This window comes from Daucus carota, chromosome 3, assembly GCF_001625215.2.
Source record: "Daucus carota subsp. sativus chromosome 3, DH1 v3.0, whole genome shotgun sequence".
NCBI lineage: Eukaryota > Viridiplantae > Streptophyta > Magnoliopsida > Apiales > Apiaceae > Daucus > Daucus carota.
Window position 1 is genome coordinate 60219123 of NC_030383.2, and position 27624 is coordinate 60246746.

General features: G+C 34.9%; 3 protein-coding genes and 1 long non-coding RNA gene across 4 annotated transcripts; 3 read left to right on the forward strand and 1 right to left on the reverse strand.

Moving 5' to 3' along the window:
* Window positions 1-1071: 1071 nt before the first annotated feature.
* LOC108213562 (uncharacterized) lies at window positions 1072-5261 on the reverse strand. Its single transcript, XR_001805316.2, has 9 exons — window positions 4950-5261; window positions 4808-4850; window positions 4097-4546; window positions 3836-4020; window positions 2964-3020; window positions 2792-2853; window positions 2548-2639; window positions 2295-2425; window positions 1072-1451 (listed from the first exon to the last, which is right to left on the reverse strand). It is a non-coding gene; the product is annotated as an uncharacterized LOC108213562 (long non-coding RNA).
* A 5739-nt stretch (window positions 5262-11000) lies between these two features.
* LOC108212845 (uncharacterized) lies at window positions 11001-18761 on the forward strand. Its single transcript, XM_017384559.1, has 13 exons — window positions 11001-11034; window positions 11129-11258; window positions 11769-11935; window positions 12016-12292; window positions 12393-12559; window positions 12658-12798; window positions 15831-15960; window positions 16058-16152; window positions 17156-17438; window positions 17661-17827; window positions 17948-18075; window positions 18329-18424; window positions 18519-18761. The coding sequence occupies exons 1-13, from the start codon at window positions 11001-11003 to the stop codon at window positions 18759-18761; spliced, it is 2058 nt and encodes a 685-aa protein (XP_017240048.1).
* Window positions 18762-19560: 799 nt separating this feature from the next.
* Window positions 19561-22664, forward strand: LOC108212846 (BTB/POZ and MATH domain-containing protein 6-like). The gene is made up of 6 exons (XM_017384560.1): window positions 19561-19787; window positions 21060-21145; window positions 21232-21361; window positions 21845-22011; window positions 22112-22310; window positions 22601-22664. The coding sequence occupies exons 1-6, from the start codon at window positions 19561-19563 to the stop codon at window positions 22662-22664; spliced, it is 873 nt and encodes a 290-aa protein (XP_017240049.1).
* A 3800-nt stretch (window positions 22665-26464) lies between these two features.
* On the forward strand, window positions 26465-27475 carry LOC135151586 (uncharacterized). The gene has a single exon (XM_064090173.1). The coding sequence runs from the start codon at window positions 26465-26467 to the stop codon at window positions 27473-27475; it is 1011 nt and encodes a 336-aa protein (XP_063946243.1).
* The last annotated feature ends 149 nt before the right edge of the window (window positions 27476-27624 follow it).

Consider the following 27624-nt stretch of genomic DNA (forward strand, 5'->3'; position numbering starts at 1 on the left):
TTGCACCAGAAATAAGCCATTACATTCATACTAGTATGTTTGCCCGCTCCGCATGGGCGTTGAAAAATAATGTTTTTGAAAAAAATATGCTTGATTAAATTTGTATTTGATTATAGTTGAGATTTTTTGATTTTCGATGAAAATTATTTTAATTTTTTTTTCTATTTCTTGTTCTCATCTAATAGAAATTCTAAAATGAAAAATACGTAGTATCCGATAATAGAGCTAATCTCATTAGTCCAATATTTTGTACAATTAGAGGTGGCAATCGTTTCATTTCGTATATTTTTGTGTTTTGTGTACTCGAAGGTGAAATCCGTATCCGCCCGTTATTGGTTTCGTGTACCTATTTTGAGGCCCGTATGCGATCCAAAACGTTTTGTGTAGATTATATATATAAATATATTAATATATTAATATAATTTTAATCAAAAATAGTTTTAATATAAATTTCCCTGTATAATTTTACACAATTATGTATATAATATATTATAACATATATATAATAAAAATTATGTAAAAATATTTTGTTTACTTTCGTGTATTTCGTGTACCTAAGATAAAAACCTATATCCGACACGAAATCTATCGTGAACTTTTGTGTATCAAAAATGAGAACCCATGTCTATTTTTTTAGTGTCGTTTCGTTTCGTGTTAGCATGTTACGTGTTCCAAATATATATAACTATAAATATAATTTATAGAAATTAAATTATACAAAATATGGTATAAAAATTTAAATTGTCTTTTAAAAATAGAAAGGCAAAACCCAAATATTAGTTGTTTTTTATTAAAAAAAAATATCAGTTGTTTTCAAAATTTGAAAGTAGCCGTCGATATCTGTTACTTTTTGATGTTAATTGACTTCAACTCCTACCTAAACAAAATTTAATTGACATTGAATTACTACTCCTCTCCCACTGAATTTATGATAAAAATAAATGCCCAGATAAGAAAAGCATCTTACATCACAATTTGTAGCACATATGAAAGAGTATTAAAAAAATGCATTATTTTTTTTTTTGTCATAGAAAAATGCATTATTTGTAGCACATATGAAAGAGTTAGAAAAATGCATTACTTGCAAAACTCCGTTGACGTTCCCTCATCATTTTCGTATCGTAGTCGACTACACATTGTTAAACACACAAACATGAGGACAACTGGGGAAAAACTATTTAGGCATATCAAAATCGTAAAACCAAGTTTACATACAAACATCAAAGAACACTTAAAACCTTGCTAACATGAATCCTAAATCCTTTATAATGGATGATCTTAAATTCTTGCCAACATGAATTTAAGATCATCCAGGTCATGACCTATTTGGAGAAGAGGCCTGTCTACATCTTTATCAATTAAAATAGATGCTTGCCAGATCTCCCAGCAATCAAGTGTGCAATGTGAGAGGCTTGTTTCTCAAGAAAAGGCAGACCGCCGAGGAACAGAAGCTGCCAAAGCAAAAATAAAAATAAAAATTATGATATATAACAGGCATTTTAAACAACTAACACTTTCAACACAATTTAAAAAAAAAAAAAAGAAGCAATAAAAGTACTTGGTACCAAAATATAGGATTTGTCAAGGAAGAAACTGCATAACATGAAGCCATGAACATGTAATGGGATCAAAAATTCAGTAGGTCTGAGCAGGTTTGATTGTTTTCCTTACCAGCCAAGCCAGCTATCAGTGACTTTTCTTTCACTTTTTGTAGCCACTTTTTAGTTCACTTCTTTTTATTTTCTTTTGGAGATTTCAAGTCCATAGTCCATTTATAAAGGAGAGATCTTTGAAGCAAGATATCAGTGATCTCCATCAAGTTGCATTTACTAATGCAACAAACATATATTATCTGGTGATTGCCAGTGGAGGAGAATAAAAAACTTTTTAACAATGAATAAAGTAAAAAATAATTAAAAGAAAATAATTTCATAGTCAAAGTGCCTTCTAATTTTTCCTTTAACCCCCCTTCAAATATTTCCTTATAAGAGTTTTACTAAATGATAACAAAGCTTTCATAACTATTTTTCCATTTTGCTATTACTCATGCAAGAAATTCTGGAATTTGTTTCAGCTGCAGCCTATGCTAAATGAAAAAATCTTAAAAGAAAAATACTTAACTTGAGCCTATGCTAAGGGCCTATGCGAAAACATGAATAAGTTCAAGTATATCACCACTTTATATTCAGGAACCACATTCCTCATTTTTTAAAGACTGTATATGCTTGTCTAGGCCTGTTGCAGATTTTAATTATGAGCTGATAATACTAAAACTTAAGAAGACATATACATACCTGCGGAACACCAACTACCATGAACCCCTTAACCGGATGATCAGCCAGCGACATTTGTTCCACTGACCCGATCATATTTGAGATAGTCATGATCTAATGTTCAGCGTGCCGTGAATGTACTCAGCCGTGGCCTGATTGACAGAATTTAGCATTGTTGAAACAATGAAAATGCTAGATCATTTTTTGTAATATAATTAATGGTGTAAATTCAGAAGCCTTTATTAATACAATTAATACTCTTTAGTGTGCATACCTCAGGACCTCTATATCTCCTCATTGTTTCTAATAATCTGCCAGTAAGAAAGATAGCTGCAGATTCTCTCTTTTTTTGATGATTTTCTATGCCTTGTACACAAACTGAATCGGGTGAGAACATTCTTTTCAATTTAATTCTGGAACTGAGACATTTAAGAAACTTAATTCATTTCCCCATTGCTTCTCGACTGCAGAAGCATCAGCCATTTCAAAATTGGTGGACTCAAATTGGTGGAACTTACCTAGCCTGTTCAGCCTCTTTCTCCTCCAACCATTTCTTGACCTTCGTGGAATCAAGTAATACCTTAAAGGAAAATTTTGTGCTTGGTTAATCAGTGTTTGATACATATATAACCAAAAAACTATTTCAGCATGCCAAATAAAGAAAGCTATAAATTGAAGGTAACTAAACACCTCGCCAATTCTTTGTTTTGGAAGCCAAGATTTATTTGTTTCCGGTACTTGTACTATCTGCAGATACACAGAAAGAAAGTTTTAGAACCACTACTGCAGAATTAATGTGCAAAAATAATATACAGATGAAAGCTATCAACACAAACGAATTCTTAGAAAAATCAAAGCAAGCTCTCATTTTAAAAGAGGAATCTGGGTGGTTATCAACACAGAGCTGCAGAGAGCAGACCCAACTCATCTGGCCAACTCTTCAAATAGCATGTACCAACTCTTTTATAAAATTGGTGGATCACTTCCAAAAGTTTTGTCATGTTTCTGATTTACTACTGATTAGAAGATTTCTGATGTCCTTGACAGTCATTATAAAAGAGTAAAAATAGTGAATGATACTAATATGAAAGAATAGTTTTATAGATCAATGTACAGTGTATTTAAACTTCTCATCACGACAATGTATGCTGGAAATTAAATTGTTAATTAAGCATTTCTGGAGTATCCTGCATAAGAAAAATTGTAAACATATATTTTATTAGCAGAGCAGACCCACCAATTAAAAATATGATACATTTAGGCAGAGATGTACACCGGTGTATATATGCATCAATAGCTTGTCTTAAAATAATTCAATGAATCAATAATTTCTTCTAAAAAACCGCCATACATTATGTTTATAATTTAGGTAACAAATAGGCATCCAGCGCATCAAAGATGTAGCATATGATACAGTATAGTTCATTTCTTAAACGAATTGCAAAACATTACAACAGGAAGTGCAGGGCATTTCTAAAACGAAGAATTAATACAATGAATGGAGTCATTTAGATTAGACTAATTAAAGAGCCGCAAAGAACTAAACAGGGAAGAAGCTTTACCCGCCACAATTTCAATTAATTTTGATAATTTGACATGTATTGGATGATTTCCGAGAAACTGCAAATTAAGGGAGACTTCGATGCTCACGACATTAGTTGAGAAGAAAGACAGAGCAATAACAACAGGAGAATCCAAGAGCGACGACTTATTAGGCCTCCTCTTGCAATCCAGTAAACAAATAGATCTGCAAAATATGCGAGGGGCACAATTAGTAACCAAATGACAGTAGAAGAGATCATAGAGGAATGCAAGCTGTTCACCTTGCTGGTATAATAGGTTGAGGCTTCCCAATAGCTGAAAGAAACATCATGGCTAGTCCAACTTGACACGTATCTTAAAACGTGAGATCTATTAATATTTATAATCTCAAATAAAAACCTCGTCGACTTTATGTGCATCTAATTCATGCTGGCATGATGAAAACTCCTAAACATAATAACACCGTATATCTCTGCTAATTGTAATAAGTAAACAGAACATAATGTTAATGCTTTCAAATATTTGCAAGCTGATCTGCTAGAAGTGGACCGTAAAAGGACACCGTGGCTACTTGTACTGTTCCATGTTCCATGGTATAGAGGAACAAAACATATGGCTGGCTGGGTTTCTTAAAACTTATTCAAGCGAAAACTTATAAACAGCACATAATCATGATTAGTACCTGTCCAAAGCTTTTCTCTTTTAATAATTTCTTCAGAGAAGTCTCCAACCTGCAAAAACAGAAAGAAGACATGTGTCAAATAAAGCATCACATAAACTATGTGTTCTTAACAGTTTTAAGTTTCTCCTAGAATTAATATCAAATAGTTGGGCTACACTAATAAAACACAAACATCCATCTCAAAACAAACTCGCCATATCAAAAAAAAGAAAGCAAAACAAATATAATTTTGAGCAAAATACTAAGAAATATACAGTAAATGTAATTAAAGAAATTCAAATTAAGAAACGGAGAGGGGTTGAGAGATTACCAGCTCCGGCGAGAGAGAGATTTAATTGGAGAATATTGAAACCCTAGAAAAAGGGGAACACGGTAGAGAGAGAAGCGCAAATAAATCATATCTCTTCCATTAGAAGCAGACCTGTAAAAAAAGCTGGAAAATATGAAATTACCTCTTCCATTAGAAGGCAAATGTAAGAAACGATGAAGAACAGCCGGAACGAAGCGTGAGACGGCCGAAATGGCGGAAGGATGTGCAGCTCAAGCGGGAGAGTTTAGTAACTCTGTTTTGAAATTTGAAACCCTAATTAGATACTAACCACAGAAGCAGCGGATACGGTAGAGAATGTGTGGCTGAGCTTCACACACGTGTGTATACCGTATAAAAAGCTTGTATAGAGTGGCAGTACATTGAAGATACACAAAAAGTAGAGGGACAAAGTAGACAATTTGTACCCAAATATGTAGTAGGATTTATAATTTAAATAGATGAAATACGAACAGACTAGTCCCATAAAGTCTGTATAATAAGGTTTTCTCATTACCAAGGAGGGTTCAGCGTTTAGTACACTACAGTCTACACATAATACATGGCTTCTGCATCTTTTGGAGACGATGAAGCTGGTAAGGCTCCTCCTCGCAGCTTGTTTGTTTTGTTTCTTCTTGCACTTCAACTGCTAAATAGTATTGTTTTTAAATGCTCTATTGCTAGTATCAAGAATTTGTGATAAATCATGCCTAGGACAACTACTATTTTCAAATTATTGTTGTTTAGAGTTGATAGTGTGTATTGAAATGCAGGGGTTTTTAGAGAAACCAGGGAATGCCCACCAGCACATTACTTGTTCAAACTCGAAACATTCTCACTCTTGTCTGAAAATGGTGTAGAGAAGATCATGTCGAAAAGCTTTCAAGCTGGAGAGCACAGATGGTATCTTTTCTGTTCTTAATAACTCTCCATGTAATCATTTATTTTCGGGCTTTTTTCAAAAATACCCAAATTTGCAACAAAAAAATATAAATCAAAATTTAGGTGCAACCTCAATTGCAACTCCCATAACCTAAAAACCTCAATTGCAACTCCCATAACCTGAAAATAATTTAAATACATGGGTATTTTTGCAAATTTCCCTTTAATGGTTATTGTGTTAGTTAGCTAGCGCGTCTTTAGTTAATTATTTGCTTATCATCTAGTAAAAAATCTTTAAACTTGCGGTCATGAGTACAGGAAGATTATATTGTTTCCGAAAGAAAACAATGGAGGTAAGGATAAGTATGTTTCTGTGTACCTGATGTTGGATAGCACGGGTAGTCTGCCGGCTGGTAAGGGCATCAATGCCTTTTTCAAGTTCTTTTTGTTCGACCAGATTCGAGGGAAATATCTTTGTGTTCAAGGTACAGTTGTTTAAGTGTGGGAAAATTGTATTACAATAAGTTGGTTTGATCATATACACAAGGCCTTGACCAAATACATTTGAACTTGAACTTGATACAATGTATTTTGTACAGGAAAAGTGAAACATTTTGACAGGGTGAAATATGAATGGGGCTTTGCAAAGTTCATCTCTTTAAAAGAGATAAAAGAACCTACAAACGGGTTTTTAATAGATGACACTTCCCTTTTCGGGGTTGAGGTTTTTGTCACTGAAGGCACGAGTGTAGGTGAATGTTTCTCAGTGACCCAAAATTACAAAATATCCGGTACCCACGAGTGGGTGATTGATCAATTTTCGAATCTGGGAAAGGAACGTTATTCTGATGAGTTTGTTGTAGGAGGTTACAAATGGTACTCTTGGATAAATTTTGATCCTTTCATTAACACCTGTTCTTTTAGCTAGTATGATATGAATTAACTTTTGTTTTCTGTTATTGACATGCAGGAAGTTATGGCTTCATCCTGAAGGGTTCTCGAGGCATAAAGGTTATAGCCTCTCAGTGTTTCTGGTATTGGTGGATTTTAGTACTTCAAGTAATGTACAAGAAGTTAGAGTAGATTATATGGTAACTCTTAAGGACCAGTTAAATCAGAATCATAAACAGAAGAATGGTAATAGCCTTTATCACTCTGTTTCGTAATTGTTCTATGACTATTAGTATTGTTAATTGTTGATAGGCTGATCAACGCGTTTGTATCAATGGAATGCAGGCACGGCTTGGTTTGGTGAATCAGTTCAATCGAAGGGCTGGAAGTGCTTCCTTGAACTCAAAGATCTTAAGGACGTGAAAAGAGGATTTGTAGTAGATGATCGATGCATCATTGAAGCAAATATTACAGTCGGATGCCAAACTAGTTGCAAGACTCTGGTTTTCTGAGTTCTAATATGATATACTGTCATGCATTTCATGCACACTCTGACGTTATCATTTTATTTCCGTTATTTCCTTTATTCCAGTAGTTTATTTTCAATTATGTCGAGACACGTGTTTGCTCGTTAGAATAATATATGCACTGTACTGAGGAATCTTTCTGTTAGACTTGGTCCCCTCTATTCTGGAGCTATAAGGTGGTCATTTTGGTTGTATTGTGAGACAAGCTTTCTAGATCTAATACATGAGCATTTAGCCATTTTTGCATTCTTGTATTCTTTAGATCTTTATTTGGCTTTGATTTACAAAAGGTATCATGGTATCAGAGCAGCTAATAAAGATTGTGTTGATTGTGTTGATGTGACTAGTCAACCAGTTCCCACCCAATTCCATGCTTTTCAGTCATCTGTCACAATGCACAAGGATCCTATGTCTTTTAAACAAGCTGTACTTGATATCAACTGGGTCAATGCTATAAACTTGGAACTTGATGCACTAGAAAACAATGATACGTGGGACATTGTTCCCCTCCCTCCAGGTAAGAAATCTATTGCTTGTAAGTGGATTTTCAAGACTAAATTCACTCCTGAGGGCACTGTTGAGCGTTACAAAGCCCGACTTGTCATCCTTGGCTGCAAACAGACATACGGCGTAGATTATGAACAAACTTTCGCACCAGTTGCGAAGATGACAACAGTTAGAGCGCTTCTTGCTGTTGCTGCTATGGAGGATTGGTTTGTTTTTCAGATGGACGTAACAAATGCGTTTCTCCACGGTGATTTGTTTGAGACTGTGTTTATGAAATTGCCCCAAGGTTACACTCACCTTGGCTGCAGAGTTGTTCTTAACCAGGGGGAGTCTCCAGCAAACAAATCTCAGTTGGTCTGTCGTCTCAAAAAATCGTTGTATGGCCTGCGCCAGGCGCCTAGAAACTGGTTTGATAAGCTTTCCAGCACACTTAAAAGCATGCAGTTTGTGCAATCTCTAGCTGATTATAGTTTGTTCACTCGACATTCTGACTCTACCATAACACTTGTCCTTGTCTATGTCGATGATCTTCTTCTTGCTGGCAATGATCTTAAAGATATAGATGGCCTCAAAGCTATGCTCTCTACCAACTTCAAGATGAAGGATCTTGGTGCAGTACACTACTTTTTGGGTCTCGAAATCAGTCGTTCACCTGCTGGTTTCTTCGTCTCACAAAAGAAATATGCTATGGATCTCATTTCAGAATTTGGCATCACCTCCACTTTGAAGCTTCCTATGGATGTCCATCTGCGTCTCACTAATGATAGTGGTATTCCACTTAAAGATCCTCATCCATACCAACGTCTCCTGGGCAGACTTATTTACTTGACAATCACTCGACCGGACATCTGTTTCTCTGTTCACATCCTAGCCCAATTTATGCACCATCCCTCTTCCTCTCACATGGATGCTGCTGTTAAATTGCTCCGATATGTTAACTCTAACCCAGGCCAAGGCATTTTATTAGCATCCTCTTCTGCAGCAGCGTTGCAAAGATTCTGTGATAGTGACTGGGCTACATGCCCAATGACAAGACGCTCAACAACTGGGTACTGTGTTCTACTCGGCTCATCTCCAATTTCCTGGAAAACAAAGAAACAGCCGGTTGTTGCTCGCTCTTCCGCTGAAGCAGAGTATAGGTCAATGGCTGTTGTGTCCTGTGAAATTACGTGGCTTTCTACTCTTCTCAAGGATATGGGTCTTCAAGATCTCCCTCCTACTGTGCTGCATTGTGATAATCAGGCTGCGTTAGCAATGGCTGCTAATCCCGTGCTTCACGAACGCACTAAGCATGTCGAGGTGGACTGTCATTACATCCGGGACAAGATCAATTCTGGCTCCATTGTCACTAAACATGTTCCATCTCACTCTCAAGTTGCTGACATCTTTACGAAGTCTCTCTCCTCAAAGCAGCATTACTATCTTCTTGGCAAGCTTGGAACTGCAGCAAAGCTCCCCTCCCAGCTTGAGGGGGAGTAATATGATATACTGTCATGCATTTCATGCACACTCTGATGTTATCATTTTATTTCCGTTATTTCCTTTATTCCAGTAGTTTATTTTCAATTATGTCGAGACATGTGTTTGCTCGTTAGAATAATATATGCACTGTACTGAGGAATCTTTCTGTTAGACTTGGTCCCCTCTATTCTGGAGCTATAAGGTGGTCATTTTGGTTGTATTGTGAGACAAGCTTTCTAGATCTAATACATGAGCATTTAGCCATTTTTGCATTCTTGTATTCTTCAGATCTTTATTTGGCTTTGATTTACAAAAGGTATCAAGTTCATCTACTTATCTACTATGAAGCAGCAATGAAACATCGGTTGTTTTTCCAAACTTTTGGTCTTAGGTTGTATCTTTTCACTGAAATCTTGCTTATTATTCTGAGCTGGAAGGAAGTATGATTCAACTTTAATATGCAAGGATTTAGAGGGATGTGCTTATGGTTTAATTGCAAAATTTCTAGAATTAATCAGTAAGTAGCGCTCTCTGTATGAATATTGCGGTTTATCCGAATCTCAGGCACAAGGTTTGATGGAATATTTATCCGAATCTCAGGCACAAGGTTTGATGGAAGTATGGAGTATGCATTGCATTACTTGTTAATTTCAAATTTGAATGTAATTTTGTTTTTTTAGTAGTAATATATTTTTCTGGTTGTCTAACCTGTGAGGGCACAGGTTAAGGTGTATTTAATATACCTGGTGGTTGTTGACCGCTCATGTGAATGGATAACGCTTACTCCATTTCATCTTTTCGAGTTTTTTTTTTCCTCTTCTTCCTCACCTTTCAACACTTTCATTTATTTTTCTAATTTTTATTTTCTTAACCAAACTTTTAATTTTATATATTTCTATAAAAAAATAATGATGAATAATTTATACCCCTCCTTGCATTTTTTACAAACTAAAAAAATAACATATGTATGTGTATAAAAAAATATAAATTGTGATTTCATCCATAATAATAATGAGACCCGCATGCACAAATTGAGTTGTTTATTCAACCTTACTCAGATCAAATTGAGTTGTTCATTCAATTAAACTCAGATCAAATTGATCAGCCATTCCAGAAAACAGTGAGACACACCAGGACGGTATTGAACTCCGGAGTATCAAACTATCAATAAAGCCTGTAGACTTTGTTTATTTTCAAGGAGACGACTCTTCTCATTTCTAGTTCTAGAAGTTGCACTACCTCTGTCTATAATCTATGTAATTTAATTTTTAATCATTTTTCAAGAAAAATCATTGTTAGGGAATCTCAAAATTCGATATGTGTTATTTATATATTAAATAATTTTTTCATCTTATTTATTTTTCGTTTTGATATTTTTATACATATCGACTTAAGATCCATATAAAAATAATTTTAAAATGTATTCTTTTAAAATTAAAAATATTTATATTTTATTTAACAAAATAAAAAATAAACTCTTTTAAGTTATATCTTATATGCGATATATAAACAATAATATATCAATTATAATCAAACATACTACTCTTTCCTCATGCATGCAGACTCTCCTCGTCCCTTTTTATATTTTTATTTAAAAATTTTAAAAATTAGAGTTGAGTTTTTTATCTTGTCTATCTCACAAATAATTATACTAAATATAATTTTTGAGTTCAGCGGTGTATAAGAATATATTAAGCGAAAATAATATTATAAAAATAATTTTTAGAAAAATATTCCAAGAATTACTTCGAAAAGTTAAAACGATCGACAAGTAGGAATTACAGATTACAACAGTACAATCTTCCATGGAGCCGTTTATAAAAGTTAAGTACGTTAATATACGAATCGACAGGAGACTCATTGTGCTTCCACTCGTGCTCAACTGCTGTCATATTTAGTTCAGTTTAGTATTCAGTACTATAATATTAATGGCTTCTGTATCTGCTGCTGAAGACCAAAATGGTACCTTCTCACTTCTCTCTTTTTTAAGTATTTCTCTTAATAAGTACTTTTAACATTGTGAGTTTTCTGATTGATTAACTGTACACAAACATAGGGGTGTTGAGAGGAACCAGGGAAACACCACCAGCACATTTCGTTCTCAAACTCCAGTATTTCTCGCTCTTTTCTGCAAACGGAGTAAATCAAATCAAATCAAACAAATTTCAAGCTGGAGATCACCAATGGTATTGACTTCAATCTTCCTGATTTTGATGTATTATTTATTTTTTTATTAATTAGCTCTTTTTGTGGGTAGTCTCATTAGTATACATGCATGTAAGTGAAATTATACGTATGGTAGTGGCAGATCTAGAAGAGGTGACCAGGGAGATTAAACATTCTCGACTCTTGAAGGTTTTTTTAGTTGTCTTGTGATTTAAAATGTTTTATATTCCATCCCCTTCTTATATTTTAGAATAGGTGACTTGGGAGATTAAACGACCTCGACTCTCGTTGATTTTTCTTATTTGTCCTGTAATTTAAAATGTTGTTTTATATTTTAACCCCTTCTATAATTTTAGGTTATGTTACTAAATTCCTTTTTAAACTAGGCAAAATTTATTGGTCTTGTATAGTATTTTTTAATATATAAATGAAGACACCTTTTTTGTGATTAATTTTCGGGATGTCCATTTGCATGTACTTGTTCTTTTACCTTGAATGTGCACTTTATTAAGGTGAGATCATGACTACAGGAAGATTATATTGTTTCCAAATGGAAATCGAGATGGTAAGGGTGATCATGTATCTATATATCTGATGTTAGACAGCACAAGTAGTCTACCGGCTGGTAAAGGTGTCAATGCCATTTTCGAGTTCTTTTTGTTTGACCAAATTCGAGGAAATTATTTGACTGTTCAAGGTATGTTGTATAGATATTTTTAATAATTTAAGTTTTCTCATGTTTCAACTCTGAATTCTACAGTACTGTATGATTTGCAGGGAGAGCGAGACGTTTTGACAGGCTTAAATACGAATGGGGTTTTGATAAGTTCATCTCTTTAGAATCTTTGAAAGAACCTACTAAAGGTTTTTTAGTGAACGATATTTCCTACTTTGGAGTGGAGGTTTTTGTTTCTCAAGGCTCAAGTCTAGGTGAATGTCACTCACTATCGGCAGTTGGTAATATATCTGGTAAATACAAGTGGGTAATTACTCAATTTTCAAAATTGGGGCTGCATGGTTATTCTGATGAGTTTGTTGTAGGAGGTTTTAAATGGTACGAGTATATAGTTGCTTATAATGCTTGATCATTTCTAAAACAACAACCTGTTTTTTAGGTCTGTTAATTAGAAAACTAGATGTTTTATTTTGGGTAGGAAGATTGCGCTAGATCCAGAAGGCAACGGAAAGCATAAAGGCTCCAGTCTGTCTATATTTCTGGTGTCTGTTGATTCCCAAAGTTCCATGACTGAGAACAAAGTGCAAGCAAAGTTCAAGCTAACACTTTATGACCAGTTTAAACAGAATCATAGACAAGGGACAAGTAATTACATTTCAATTTTTTTTAATCACTCTTCCTGTTTGTTCAAGGCCTTTGTTGCTTAATTACTTTGATTTCTTAAACTGTAATATTTGTTGCAGCTACCCATTGGTTCGGTGCCACTATAAAAAGCTGGGGCTGGCCTTCTTTCATCGAACTTCAAGAATTTAAAGATGATAAAAAAGGATATTTAGTTGCCGATAAATGCATGATTGAAGCTGAAGTTACAGTGTTATGTGAAGGTAGCCAGGAGTCTCTGGAGTGCTAATTAATTATATATCTTTACTTCTCTCTTGGGTGAAAAACATATGGCTGTAAGTTCTGATGTACTTTTTCGTATTGAATGTTAAGCAAATGCTGGCTTGTGACATTTGTTTGATTTTGACACATTAATAGACTGAGCAAATTGTCCGCTTTTGAAAAGATTATATTTAAAGATCACTGTAAGAGGAGATCAATTTTATCATGAAATTGCTGCATAGAAAATAAGTACAGTAGGTGTAGGTTTCCCAAATCTGCAGGTATGATATCATAGAGTCATAGTATTGGGTTCTGGTGACTCTTCTAAATACATTAAAATTTGGAAGCCAGAGCAATTAGCAGTAAATTATATTGGAATGATATGTTTACTTTTCTTTGATATTCTGGACTGCAATCTGCTATGATAATTAATCAAATTAACTATGTTTCCTCAGCAATCTAAAAAATACTAAGTTTTATAAGGGGACTTGATCGGGACTATCTGGTATCTCCGTTTATGTATCCAGTATCTCCGCTTATATATCCAGAGTAATATATTTGCCTACTTCCATAATGGTCCAAATTTATCAAGATTTAGAGAAAATAGTTTTAAAGTGACAGTTTCTTTAGCCTAAACAGTATATGCCAATGTGAAGTGCTTAATAGTTTCAGCTTAATTAAACAGTACAAACAACCGTCAGAGGATCCTAGTTAATTTCTAACAACTTATGTAAATGAAACAAAACCCCACAATGTACAACACTGCCATCACAATGATCCTAGAGATCGAACTCCAGCTTAAGTTGAATCCTAGATTCTACAATTAGGCAGATATATCCTGGTGCTTTAACAATGATCTCCAAATCAATTTCAGCCATAGGTATTTTAGTCAGATCATTCAGTGACGAGCTCAAACATATTTAGCATCACAGTACTTGACTTCTTGTTAAGTGGTGAAGTGCTCAAAGGTTTCCGAGGAGTTCAGTATAATGGGGTCAAGTAGGTATACAAATTGAGAGTTAACCTCAGAGCCCTTCCATGCAACGCATAATCTCTCTGACAAGAGCTCACCGCTTCAGTGCGTGTCCCTTCAGCCGGAAAATCATTCTGTCTAACCCTGTCGGCATATACTAGAGGAATCTCCGCCACATGCTCCTGCAATCCCCATGTCAGCAGTCTCAACACTCACCAAGGGCTCTTCAAGCATTGCATATTCTGATATTCAGATGTCAAGGGAACTATTGCTGGTTGACCAATTATGTTATTCTGAAAAGAAATGAAAGTTCGGTGAAAAACATGCATAAGGAAAAGTATCTCGATATGATATGTTCTGGTAAAAATCTTTGCACTTATAATTAATTAGTGCATGACATGATATGAGTAGAGCCTCTGAGTAAGTAGCCATTGTTACCCATATCAAGTTCAAAACTGAGGCACACATATTCACCTAAAATATAACAAAAAATTGAATTTATGTTTGGAACTGATATCTATGGCCAGTTGGCCAAACGAACGAGTTGATTGATCAGCTCGTCTCGTTTTGGCTTGTCTAAAAACTCGCCTAAAACTCAACTCAGCCCTGAGCGAGTTTGAATCGGCTTGGTTCGTTAAATTAGACCAAGCATGCACGAATTTAGAATATAGGACTCGTGACTCGTTTCAATTATATGTTCTTATTATGTTTTTTATTTTAAATGTTTTTTTTTGGTACATTTATGTTTTTATGTTTTCGATTTAAAATGCGTTTTTTCAGTGTTTTTATGTTTTTACTTTTTTTCGATTTTAAGTGTTTTTTAAATATAAATACCGATTGTTCCGTTTTTTAGAAAGAAATTCTCTCGAATTATTTATAATTTTTTTCAATTAATAAAATTAATAGAAGTATCTGAAGTACATCCTCTTTTATTTATTACATAATAAATTAATAAAAACTATCTGAATTTTATACATTATTAAAAACAAAATACTAACTCGACTAATCTCGTCTCAAAAAATTATTCAAACACATAAAATAAAAATTATTTCTCACTTATAAATAACTTCGCACTTTTTTTAAATTAAACCCTTAATATTATTTACAAAATTACTTTTTACTCGAAGTTCTGAAAAAATATGTATACCCAACATTAATCGAGTCCGGATCCTCTATTTTCTCTTTGTGTCTCCATGTGTGTCCTCTCTTCCTTATTGGTCAGTTCTTTTACTCCTCATGATCTATAATTCTTACTTATTTTTTCTTGGATAGTTTATCGTCAAAGCTTATTATACTTTTTCAAATTTATTGAAATATATCTTAATTATTTAAATATCTTTTTCATATAGTACATAATCAACTAAAAATATTTTTTACATGATATAAATATAATATTACAGAGTTACTTTATTTTTATGTTTTCTATATTAAATAATTTATTAAAATTTCGTAAACTTTAATATTATTAAATTTAAAAGCAGAAAAATATTAAAGTTTCACAATTTTAATTAATTATTTCAGGTAGAAAACATAAAAATAAAATTATTGTATAATATTATATTTATATCATATAAAAAAATTAGTTGATTATGTACTATATGGAAAAGATATTTAAATAATTAAGATATATTTCTATAAATTTGAAAAAGTATAATAAATTTTGACAAGAAATTATCCAAAAAAGAATAAATAAGAATTATAGATCACGTGAGGAGTAAAACTGACCAATAAAGAAGAGGGGAACAGAAAGACACAAAAAAGGGACATAGGATCCGGACTCACATTAATCACCTCTGTTTTACAAGGCCGCGGAAAAGAAGTGACGTACGTACTACGTATAAACTAGGGTTCTAGTTTGAGCCTTTGTGCTTTATCCACTAATGGCTTCTATTTCTGCTGAAGAGAACGAAGGTGGTGCGTTCCTCTCCATCTTGTTCTATTGTTTCTTAGTACATAAATACATGATCGAGTTATCTAAATATTATTGTATATATTATTGTTCTATTGTATCTTGTTGAGTGCTCTATTAATTTCTTATTAATATGAATACCTAAACTGCAGGTGTTTTCAAGGAAACCAGGGATACACCACCCTCACATTACGTGCTCAAACTCGAATCTTTCTCACTCTTTTCTCAAACTGGAGTGGATCATATCAAATCAAACAGCTTTCGAGTTGGAGACCACCAGTGGTATTTTTCTGTTTGACCCTTTATTTTGTTTATGTAATTATTTATTTATAGCTCGTGTTTTTTTATTGTTTAGTGCGGTTTTATTTTATGCAAACAGGAAGATTAAGTTGTTTCCGGAGGGGAATAATGGAGGAAAGGATGATCATGTGTCTATATACCTGATATTGGATAGTACCAGTACTCTAATGCCTGGTAAGGGTGTCGATGCGATCTTCAAATTCTTTCTGCTTGACCAAATTCGAGGAAAATATTTAACGTTTCAAGGTAAATTACATATTGTTTATGTGTCAAGTTATTTCATATTTTGTACTCCCTCGGTCTCATTTTACTATTTTAGTAGTCTTTTTTGAAAAAAATAACGCATACTTATAAGAAAAGTTAGTTGAATTGTATATTTCAAGTATTACCCCGATATATTAAGGGGTCGTTTGAGTGAGTTTAAATAAGTGTTTTTTTGCTTAAAGTAAAAAAGTGAAATAGAAGTTAAAAACAAGTTAAGACTTATAAGTGATTAAACAGTTTGAAAAAGAAGTAGAAGTCATAACACAAAAGTTAGTATTCTTAAAAATTCTTCTCAGCTTTTTACACAAACAGGACGCATAAGTGCTTCTAACTTGTAAACTCAGAAGCCGGGTTTATAAGCTCGGCCGAGCACCACCTAAGAAAAGTTAGTTGAATTGTACTCCCTCCGTCACTTTTTGGGTTGTATCCACTATAGACTTTCAATGGTCAAATTGACAATTTTTAGACTAAAAATTACGGATAATTTTTCATTATTTTAAAAAGCTGAATATTACATTTTAAAATAGATTATATGTACTTTATAATATTTTTACATATTTTTTCGATTTTCGATTGTATAATATATATAAAGTTGAGTCAAAATTTGGTCAATTTGACTGTTGAAAATCAAAACTAGATAATTAAAAAGGAACGGATGGAGTATTACCCCTCTTTATTGCATTAATTAGTTGTACGTGCCATAAATTCACTTTGGAAATGATAAAAATAAGAGGGTAAATTTGAAAATTCGTACATAAATTTGCATTGTATATGTCGAGATGGACGACTATTTTGGAATAAAAAGAATTTCAAAAGAGGCTATTATTTTTGGATGGAGGGAGTATTTGGCTTGGATATTATGAAAGAAAACCACTAATTTTATTTTGAGCTCTACACTGATTACAATTTGCAGGGAAACCCAGTCGTTTTGACAGCCTCAAATGTGAATGGGGTTTTGATAAGTTCATCTCTTTAGAAGAATTTGAAGAACCTACTAACGGTTATCTAGTTAAGGACACTTCGATTTTTGGAGTGGAAGTTTATGTATCTACTGGAGGCTCATCACGTCTAGGTGAAAGTCACTCAATATCAAAAGTTGGCAATATATCTGGGAAATATAAGTGGGTGATCACTAAATTTTCAGAGTTGGGGCTCCATCGTGATTCTGATGAGTTTGTTGTCGGAGGTTATATATGGCACGTGCATGATTTCTCATAAATTGTAACCCGTTTTATTATTATTGAGTTTACTATGGTCGATCTTATTAAGTTGCTTATTATGTAGCAACTTAATAAAACAATGTGTTTAGTGAACTCAGATGATAATAAAGCAGGTTACATGAAACTTGAATATCTCATTAACTCTATAACACCTGTTCTCTTGGTCTGTTAACAAAATGTTATTTTTATCCTGTGCAGGAAGCTTTCGCTACATCCTGAAGGCGAAGGAAAGCACAAAGGTTTTAGTCTGTCCATGTATCTGGTGTATGTGGATTCCGAAAGTTCTAACACGGAGCACAAAGTGAAAGCGGAGTTCGTGCTAACACTTAATGACCAATTTAAACAGAACCTTATACAGAAGAGAAGTAATAGCCCTTCTAGACTTCTAGTTCTTTTCTCAATCACCATCAATTTTATTTGTTCATGGCCTTTTGTTGCGTGCATTGAATGAATTTTATCGACTTATACTGTTGTATATATTGCAGCTACAAACTGGTTCGGTGCCTCCACAAAAAGCTGGGGTTGGCATTCCTTTATTGAGCTGACCGATTTAAAAGATGATAAAAACGGATATGTAGTTGCCGATCAATGTACAATTGAAGCAGAAGTTAAAGTGCTATGTGAAGGCAGTTGCAAGACTTTGAAGTGCTAATTAGTTTCTCTACTTCGATTCTGTTTATTACTTTGTTTGAGAATTGGAATATATTTACCCTGCCTTTTAAGTTGTTTCTTTAGATCTGCCATCTGGAACGAAAGCTTGGGGAAATTTTATTCTAGTATGAAATTGTTTACCAAAAATCGGTTGTCTTCGATTTCATATATGCATTTATGATGATAAAATAGCAACTCTTCATTTTTATTCCTAGAGTGTGTCACTTCAGTCCGATACAGAATCACACATGCAGGCATGGAGTTATGATAGTTATATTTACTTTCAAGCGAATGGGGAGACTGCTACCAAGGTAATTAATATGCTCCACGTATATGAAAAAGCGTCAGGGCAAAAGTTTAATGCAGCAAAGTCTGAGTGTTTTCTTCAACTCCAACATGAAGCAGAATGAAAGAGAAGAAATCTGTAATATGTTACAGCTTCATGAAGCAGATGCAAATACGACGTACTTGGGACTTCCTAACACTCTAGGGAGAAATAAAAACGCTGGCCTTGGCTACTTAAAAGATCGTATGCAAAAGCGAATTGAAGGCTATGATAAGAAGCTGCTCCCAAAAGGTGGAAAAGAAATTCTCTTGAAAACAGTGGTGTGCTATGAGCCTTTTCTTGTTACCAAAGCAGATGTGTAGTGAAATGGAGAAGCTGATGTGCAGATTCTGGTGGCGAAATTCAGCTAATAAAGAAAAAGGAATCCATTGGATGTCCTGGAGCCGTATGAGTACAAAGAAATTTGATGGTGGTCTTGGGTTCCGCAGGCTGCATGAATTTAAGTTGGCTCTATTAGGCAAACAATCCTGGAGGTTAATTACAAAGCCAGAGTGTTTAGCAAGCAAGATTTACAAAGCGAGGTAATATCCCTAAGACACTTTTCTTACTGCAAAGATTGGGAGTAACCCGAGTTATATATGGCGCGGCCTAATTGAAACTCAGGAGATGCTAAAGCTTGGCACTAGTCGTCGAGTTGGCTCTGGAACTGATGTAGATATCCTCCACAACCCCTGGCTTCCTTGTGTGCACGATCCTTTCGTCCATACAAAACGTGAAGCTCTCAATGGCAAGAAAGTGGTTTCTCTGATGATGGCAGATCAAAGCAGTTGGGATATCGATTTGATACATGATATCTTTAATAGCCGGGATGTCAACTTAATTCTCTCAATTCCCCTGCAACACACGGTGAATGATTCTTGCTGCTGGCGGAAAGGAAAAATGGGCCAATATTCAGTGAAAAGTGTGTATTCAACTATCTGTGACAGAATAGAGGCAAACCAGTTGAGCAGTAACTCTGGATTTTGGAGGAAGATTTGGAATCTGAAAATCTCGTTGAAGGTAAAACATTTTCTATGGCGAGCTTTAACAGGTTGCTTGCCTACGATTAAGGTGAACACGGATGCTGCATTATTCTGAGAATCCAGCTGTTATAGTTATGCCATGATAGCTCGTGATCATGAAGGAAGACTTGCAGAGGCTGCTTCAAGTTGCAGAAAAGGTTGCATTGATCATCCAGAACTTGCAGAAGCAATTGGAATCAAGGAGGCACTTAGTTGGGTGAAAGCTAAAGATTGGCGAAGAGTCATTCTAGAGACTGATTGCCTGGTGGTAACACAGGCGATTCGTAGCGCCGTAGCGCGTCAATCAATCTCTCATACCTTGATAGAGTGATAGATGAATGCTAAGGTTTGCTCTCTGAATTAGGAGACCCTAAGGTGTTCCTTAACTTTGTAAAACGATGTGCGAAGGAGGTGGCTCATTTCATAGCAAGACACAACACTTCATTAGTTATCCTGTTTGGAGGCTATTTGAAATTTTCATGAAATCTCTTCTTTTGGAAAAAAAAAATACTTTTAAAAGAGAAAAGTTACTGATTGCTTGTAAGTGAGTAAATTTAAAAGTAATTTTAATTTATTTATTAAGATCGAATTTATAATAATTTATTACCTATAAATTAGTTATATAATAATAAAACATAATAAATTATTTTTCTAAGATAATCATATGCAGTCAGATTAATAAATATAAAAATATCAAAACTTTCTATTTATAAGGCATATGATAGTTCATAAATTATTACAAAAATAAATAATCTGGTTCTAACAAAAAAAAGTTTTGAACCAGCACCCACCTTATGCAGTACTCTCTTCGTTCTTTACTTTATTCATTCTTCGATTTTTGTTTTTGATGTTTTAGTAGTTTTGATCAGATGATTAAAAATCTTAGTTTTCAGCTTTTGTGACAAATAAAAATATTGATTCAAAATTTTGTTTGAAAGATATAAATTTTAAAAATAATAATATTAGCTATATAATCAAAATAGCTGAAAATATGTGTCAAAATCGAAATTAGTTTGTCAAGCACAAAAAGAATATTAAATTTTACAATTTACGATAGCTAATTTTTAAATAATCAAATAAAAGTTGTTAAATCTTCTATTTTAGATTATTATATTATTTATAATCTTAATTTTAATCGACTCAATTTAATGGAAAGATGAAATAAAATAATATTTTTAGTCCCAATTTATTTGTCATGTTTGACTTTTTGTGGCCAAATTAACACTGTAATTTACATATATTAAATAATTTTAAAAATTTATAAAAAAAATATATTAACCTAATCTATTTTAACATGTATTTTTTCGATTTTCAGTATCATGTAAAAATAATAACTAATTATTGATCAAAGTTTGATCAATTTGATCGTAAAAGTTAGACAAATAAATTGGGACGGAAGAGTGCCTATCTCTTCGATTTTTTAGACGGTGGCTTGACTTTTTATCGGTCAAAGTAGAGATTGTGAAGTACTTATCAATTCCCAAAAAACCAAAATAAATACCATCATTCACTTCGTTTCAAAAAATTAAAAATGAATATTTAGAATTTTAGATGCGATTCGACTGCCTGATTGTTTATCTTCTTGCTCCCTATAAATAGGGTTGTGGTTTGCATTCATAGTTCAGCCAAGTATTTGGTAGTTCTGACATTAATGGCTTCTCTATCTGCTGAAAACAACGAATGTGGTACACTTCTTTCGTCTTCTTTATACACACAAACTTCTACTATGAGTAATCTATTCCTTATTAATTAATATGAATACATATTGTAGGGGTTTTCAAGGAAACCAGGGATACACCACCCTCACATTACGTGCTCAAACTTGAGTCCTTTTCGCTGTTTTCTGCAAATGGAGTGGATCAAATCAAGTCGAACTGCTTTCAAGTTGGAGATCACAAATGGTATCTTTCTTATTTTACCTTTGTTATGTTATTTTTATTATTTTTAGCTAGGTTGTTTATCTTTCTTTATGTGATTTGTAGGTTCAAGCTATCCTCAAACTAATTAGGTTAAGTGATCAGTGATGATTTTTTTATTTATGTTATTTTGAAGACAAAAGAAAGAGTGTATATATAATCGACATGTTTGGGCTACTTCACTTTTTAATAATAAGTCCATATTTTAAAAATATATATATTATTTTTTTGGATATAAATGTTATATAAATATTTCATATTCCTTATTTGAGGAAAAAAATAAAAGTTTATTTTGCTTTTCTCTAGAAATAAGCCTTATTTCTAAAAAATAATAAGTTTAGCTAAATGTATATTTATGTTATGAACAATTAAAAACTATGCTGCATCTACCTGAAATATTGTTAGTATTGCTTAGAAGTTGTACTTAAGGTGTACTAGTAAGAAATCATTTGGAAGTTAATTGTGCAGGAAGATTAAATTGTTTCCAAAGGGAGATAATGAGGGCAAGGATGATCATGTGTCTATATACCTTTTGTTGGATAGCACCAGTACTCTCCGTGCTGGGAAGGGCGTCAAGGCCTTTTTCAATTTCTTTTTACTCGACCAAATTCGAGGAAATTATCTAGTTGTTCAAGGTATATATTCATATATATATATATCATTAATGTTTCATGTTTTTTTACATATGTAATTGAATTGTTTATCATGTAATGAGCTCTATACTATAATTTGCAGGGAAACCAAGTCATTTTGACAGCCTTAAATGTGAATGGGGTTTTGATAAGTTCATCTCTTTAAAAGATTTTGAAGAACCTACTAATGGTTATCTAGTTAAAGATACTTCGATATTCGGGGTTGAAGTTTTTGTATCTGAAGCATCATCACGTCTAGGTGAAAGTCACTCAATATCAAGTGGAGTTGGCAATATATCAGGGTAATATAAGTGGGTGATTAATAAATTTTCAGAGTTGGGGCTGCATCATGATTCTGACGAGTTTGTTGTCGGAGGTTATAAATGGCACGTACATAAATTCTCGTAAATTATAACCCGCTTTATTATCATCAGAGTTTAGGAGTACTATTTTTTAGCAACTTAATAAAACGATGTGTTTAGTAAACTTCGATGATAATAAAGCAGGTTACATGAAACTTGGTTATCTCATTAATTCTATAACACCTGCTCTCTTGGTCTGTTAAACAAAATGATATTTTTATCCTGTGCAGGAAGATTTCGCTACATCCTGAAGGCCAAGCACGAAGTGAAAGCGGAGTCTGTGCTAAGACTTAATGACCAAATTAAACAGAACAATATACAGAAGAAAAGTAATAGCCCTTCTGGTTTATTTCTCAAATACCATCAATGTTATTTGTTCATGGCCTTTTGTTGCTTACACATTGTGTGAAGTTTATCGACTTATACTGTAGTATATATTGCAGCTACAATCTGGTTCGGTGCCTCTACAATAAGCTGGGGTTGGCATTCCTTTATTCAACTGGCTGATCTTAAAGATGATAGAAAAGGATATGTAGTTGCTGACCAATGCACAATTGAAGCAGAAGTTAAAGTGCTATGTGAAGGCAGTCGCAAGACTTTGAAGTGCTAATTAGTTTCTCTACTGTGCTTCTGTTTATTACGTGTTTGAAAATATGAATATATTTACCCTGCCTTTTAAGTTATTTCTATAGATCTGGAACAAAAGCTTGGGGAAATTTTATTCTAGTATGAAATTGTTTACGAAAAAGCGGCTGTGTTCGATTTCAAATATGGATGTATGACAATGTGTTTCTTTTCCAATCCAAAGAGAAAGCAAGAAATTATGCTCCCTAGTCCCTTAATTGTAGCTTATGCTGTTCTGGTCCTTCTGGATCCTCCCGGAAGAAAAAAGTGATGAAAGCTCCTGGTAGAAATGGTTACATCTACACAATTAATCCTCACTCTATCAAGTAATTTACATGTTGTCGGATCAGCCGCTTGTACTGTTTAACCGTACGTTTCTCTGATCGCGAGACGCTAGGGCTTTTGATCCTGTCGACGATCGTTGTGGTGTTCCTGACTAGCGATGGATCGATTTTGATCTCTGCGTTGATGTTTGGGGTGGCGATCGTGTGTGCGCACGGTGCATTTTGAGCACCCGATGATTTGTTTTTGGATGAGCAGGGTGAGTAGAATAGTTCGTTTCCTGTCGTTCATTTTCGGTGCTGCTAACAATGCTATTGCTTCGGCTGCTCCAATCATCGCGACTCATGGTTAATCGCGACTCATGGTTGAAGATTTGGACATCTGGTTGTGTAATTGCGGATTCCGGTGACCGTGGCTGTTCCAGGATCAGATCCGTGAATCGGTCCAATAAAGGCGCTAATTAGTCAGGCCTTAATTGAGGGCATTTTTTTGCGCTTTAATTGGGGCGTTTTGTGTGCCTTAATTGAGGCGTTTTGTGTGCCTTAATTGAAGGCGTTAATGTTTGACCTGGAGAGTCAATTATGTGTCAATTTGTTGGCTTGTTTAATTATTGGATATATTATTTTTAGTTTTATAATATATAATATATATATCCTGTCATATATATCGACTTATATTTTTCTTGTTTGTTTTGTTTTATATTTTCAGGATGCTTGGAAGAAGACGGATTTTTCTTTTCAGACATTAAAGTTTTATTGTCTAAATTTCTCCGGTCATCTTGCATGTCCGACGGTTAGATGATAAGTTTTATTGAAAGAAAGAATTATCACGGTTAATTGCCGGATCATATTCGTTGAGATTCATTCTCATTATCAAAAAAAAAAAAAATGGATGTATGACAATAAAATAGCAACTCTTCCTTTTCATTCATTTTTAAAAGAGAGAAGTTCCTAGCCCAGTTGATCCATTGTCATTATAGCATTAACTTTACAGTTCACCAAAGCTGGCGAGACTGAAGTGATGTATGGGTTTTCCTCACACAACCAAGGCTGTTCCAACACATTTATATCTTTTCCTGACCCCACTTTCCATCTAGCCCCCTCTGCCACGACTCCCTTAGCTGCCATCAAACTTTTCCATATGAAACTGGGGTTGTGACCCAGTTTTGCTTCCAGGAAATTATTATTCGGAAAGTATCTCGCTTTATACACACGGCTAACTAAACTGTGAGGTCTCGTTAGGAATCGCCAGCCCTGCTTTCCTAGAAGCGCCAAGTTAAAGTCTTTAAAATCCCTAAACCCCATGCCCCCAGCAGATTTATGTTTACTTAGCCTCGACCAACTCATCCAATGAATTTTCCGCTTCTCCTCTACACCTGATCCCCACCAGAACCGATTTATTGATCTCTCCATGTCACATATAATTTCATTTGGAATTAAGAAGCAACTCATGGCGTAATTCGGTAAACACTGAGCTACTGATTTCACTAACACCTCCTTTCCACCCTGAGAAAACCACTTGCCCTCCCAGCTAGACATCCTTTTCTTCACTTTATCCTTCAAAAACCCCAGTGTTGCCGTTTTACTTTTCTTCATCCTGTTAGGTAGCCCCAAATAGGTATAATCCTCCCCTGCCTCTTCCATTTGCAGTCTGCCACATAGCTGGTTCCTATCCTCCTGCTGCACATTTGAACTAAAGAAAACAACAGACTTTGCCAGGTTCACTTTCTGCCCCGAGGCTTGTTCAAACTCCCTTAGCAATCTTCTCATATGATCAGCTTCCTCTTCATTAGCCTTGCAATATAAATAGCTATCATCCGCGAATAGCATGTGAGAAATGCTAGGCGCTTGTCTACAGACTTTTATTCCATGAAGCCATTTCCTTTGCTCGTATTTCTGAATTAAAGCAGTTAACCCCTGGGCACATACTATGAATAAATATGGAGATAACGGATCCCCTTGTCGAAGACCACGACTTGGGAAAATAGGCCCAATATCTCCATTAGGTTGGGGAATAACATAAGATACTGTACTTACACACTGCATCATCAGATTAACCCATCTCTCATTATATCCCATCTTGACCAAAATAGCCCTCAAGAACGTCCATTCAACTCTGTCATAGGCTTTACTCATGTCGACTTTTATAGCCATATGACCACCCTTCCCCCTCCTTTGACGTTTTAAGAAATGCATCACCTCATACGACACCATCACATTATCCGTAATAAGGCGACCTGTCATAAATGCACTTTGGTTCTCTGCAATTACTGAATCAAGCGTTCTTTTAAAGCGATTCGCCACCACCTTTGTGATAATTTTCACGATGACATTACATAAGGATATCGGTCTAAGATCGCCAATAATAGTTGGATTTTTCTTTTTTGGGATCAACACAATATTGGTCACATTTAAGTCCCCATCCAGCTTTCCTGTTTCAAAAACTTCACGAACCAGCCTCAATATATCCCTTCCCATTACCTTCCAATTTTTTTGGAAGAAAGCCGGGGTCATGCCATCTGGCCCCGGTGCCTTGTCCGGATTCATCTGAAATAAGGCTGTTCTTACCTCTTCCTCATCCACTTGCATCATAAGATCATTATTCTGCATCTCAGTTATTGTACCTTCCACACAGTCCACCACTTCATGCCATCTATTCTCTGTTGCAGTGAATAACTCTGAGAAATACTGAAAAATCAATTCCGGCAGACCACTCTCCCACTCCACCCATTGACCTTCTGAGCTTTGAAGTCTTTGAATACGATTTATTCTCCTTCGATGGCTTGCTGACTTGTGAAAATAGTTTGAGTTTTTGTCCCCAGCTTGTAACCAAAGTTGCTTCGACCTCTGTCTCCAGAATATTTCTCTCTGATTATAGACAAGCTCCAGCTGATCCTTAGCACTTTTGTATCTGGCAATCGACAAATCATCCAACCCTGACTTATACCGAATCAACTCCTCCTTGCAAGCTTTTATGCGCCCACTAAAATTGCCCGTTATTTCCTTGCCCCAAACTGCCAGTTTCTCACTGCATCTCTTTATTTTCTCCTGAATATTTTATCTGATTTATTCAATGAAAGAGATCAAAGATGCATAAAAAAGGTTCCAACAAGTGGTATGCATGCAGAAGATTTGGTGTACTGGTTGTATGAAGTACATGGTGAGTATTCAGTGCGGAGTGCGTATAAAATGTTGCAGCGTCAGAAAGGTAATTGGAGAGAGGAGTACGTTGATAGTGTGTGGAGGAAGGTATGGCGGATTAAAGCGCCTGCAAAGATCTTAAATCTGGTTTGGAGATCTCTTGCGTTTTGTTTGCCTACGGTGACAATGCTGCAGCAGAAAGGAGTTAGGGTGGAGTCCATATGTCCAGTATGCAAGATGGAAGATGAAACAGTCGATCATGCCTTCCTTCGCTGCCCGATAGCCATGCAGTGTTGGAGGTTGATTCTTCCTGAAATGCAGTATAGAGGGCAAAGCTTATTTCATTGGTGGGATCAGGTGATAGGGAAGACGGACAAAGCAAAACAAGCGGAAGTTGCAGCTGTTTGTTGGGCTCTCTGGAGAGCGAGGAACGAAGTGGTGTGGAACAAACGGTATACCAGGGTTTATGTGGTGATTGCTCAAGCCAAGCAATATCTTGATCAATGGAGACACGCCCAAAAGAGTGCTGCTTGCACTAGCTTTCCTCAGTTATATGAAGGGGATGACAGTTATTGTTGGGTGAAGCCACAGGAGTCAATGATCAAGATCTCGGTAGATGCAGCCACATTTCAAGAGTTTAATGCGTCAGGGATTGGTATGGTGGCCAGAGATGATAGAGGCGATGTTATTCTTGCTAGGACAATGTTTCTGGAAGGCCTGCGATCTGTAGAAATGATTGAAGCTATGGCAGTTAAAGAAGCGCTCAGCTGGATTAAGAACCAGAGGTGGCAAAAGGTTATAGTTGAATCAGACAGTTTGGTGGTGATTCAAGCAGTTCGCAGTAAGGTGCATATGAAGTCCCCATTTGGCGAAATCATCTTAGCCTGCAGAAGCATGTTACGCGAACAAAACACAGTGTCGGTGTCATTTATTAGACGATCTGCTAATATGGTTGCACATGAGTTAGCTCGTGCAGCATATTCATTCCCAGATCGAATATTCGATAGGAGTTCTGTTCCTATTGGTGTAGCTAATATTTTGGATAAAGAGTCCTATTAATAAAATTTCTTCCTTGTTCGTCAAAAAAAAAAGAGAGAAGTTATTGATGGGTTATACGACCAAGTCTAATAGGTTATCTATCTCATTAATTATTAATAAAATAAAATGAGTCCCATGATTTAGTAAATCTATTTTAGTGTCAATTTCTA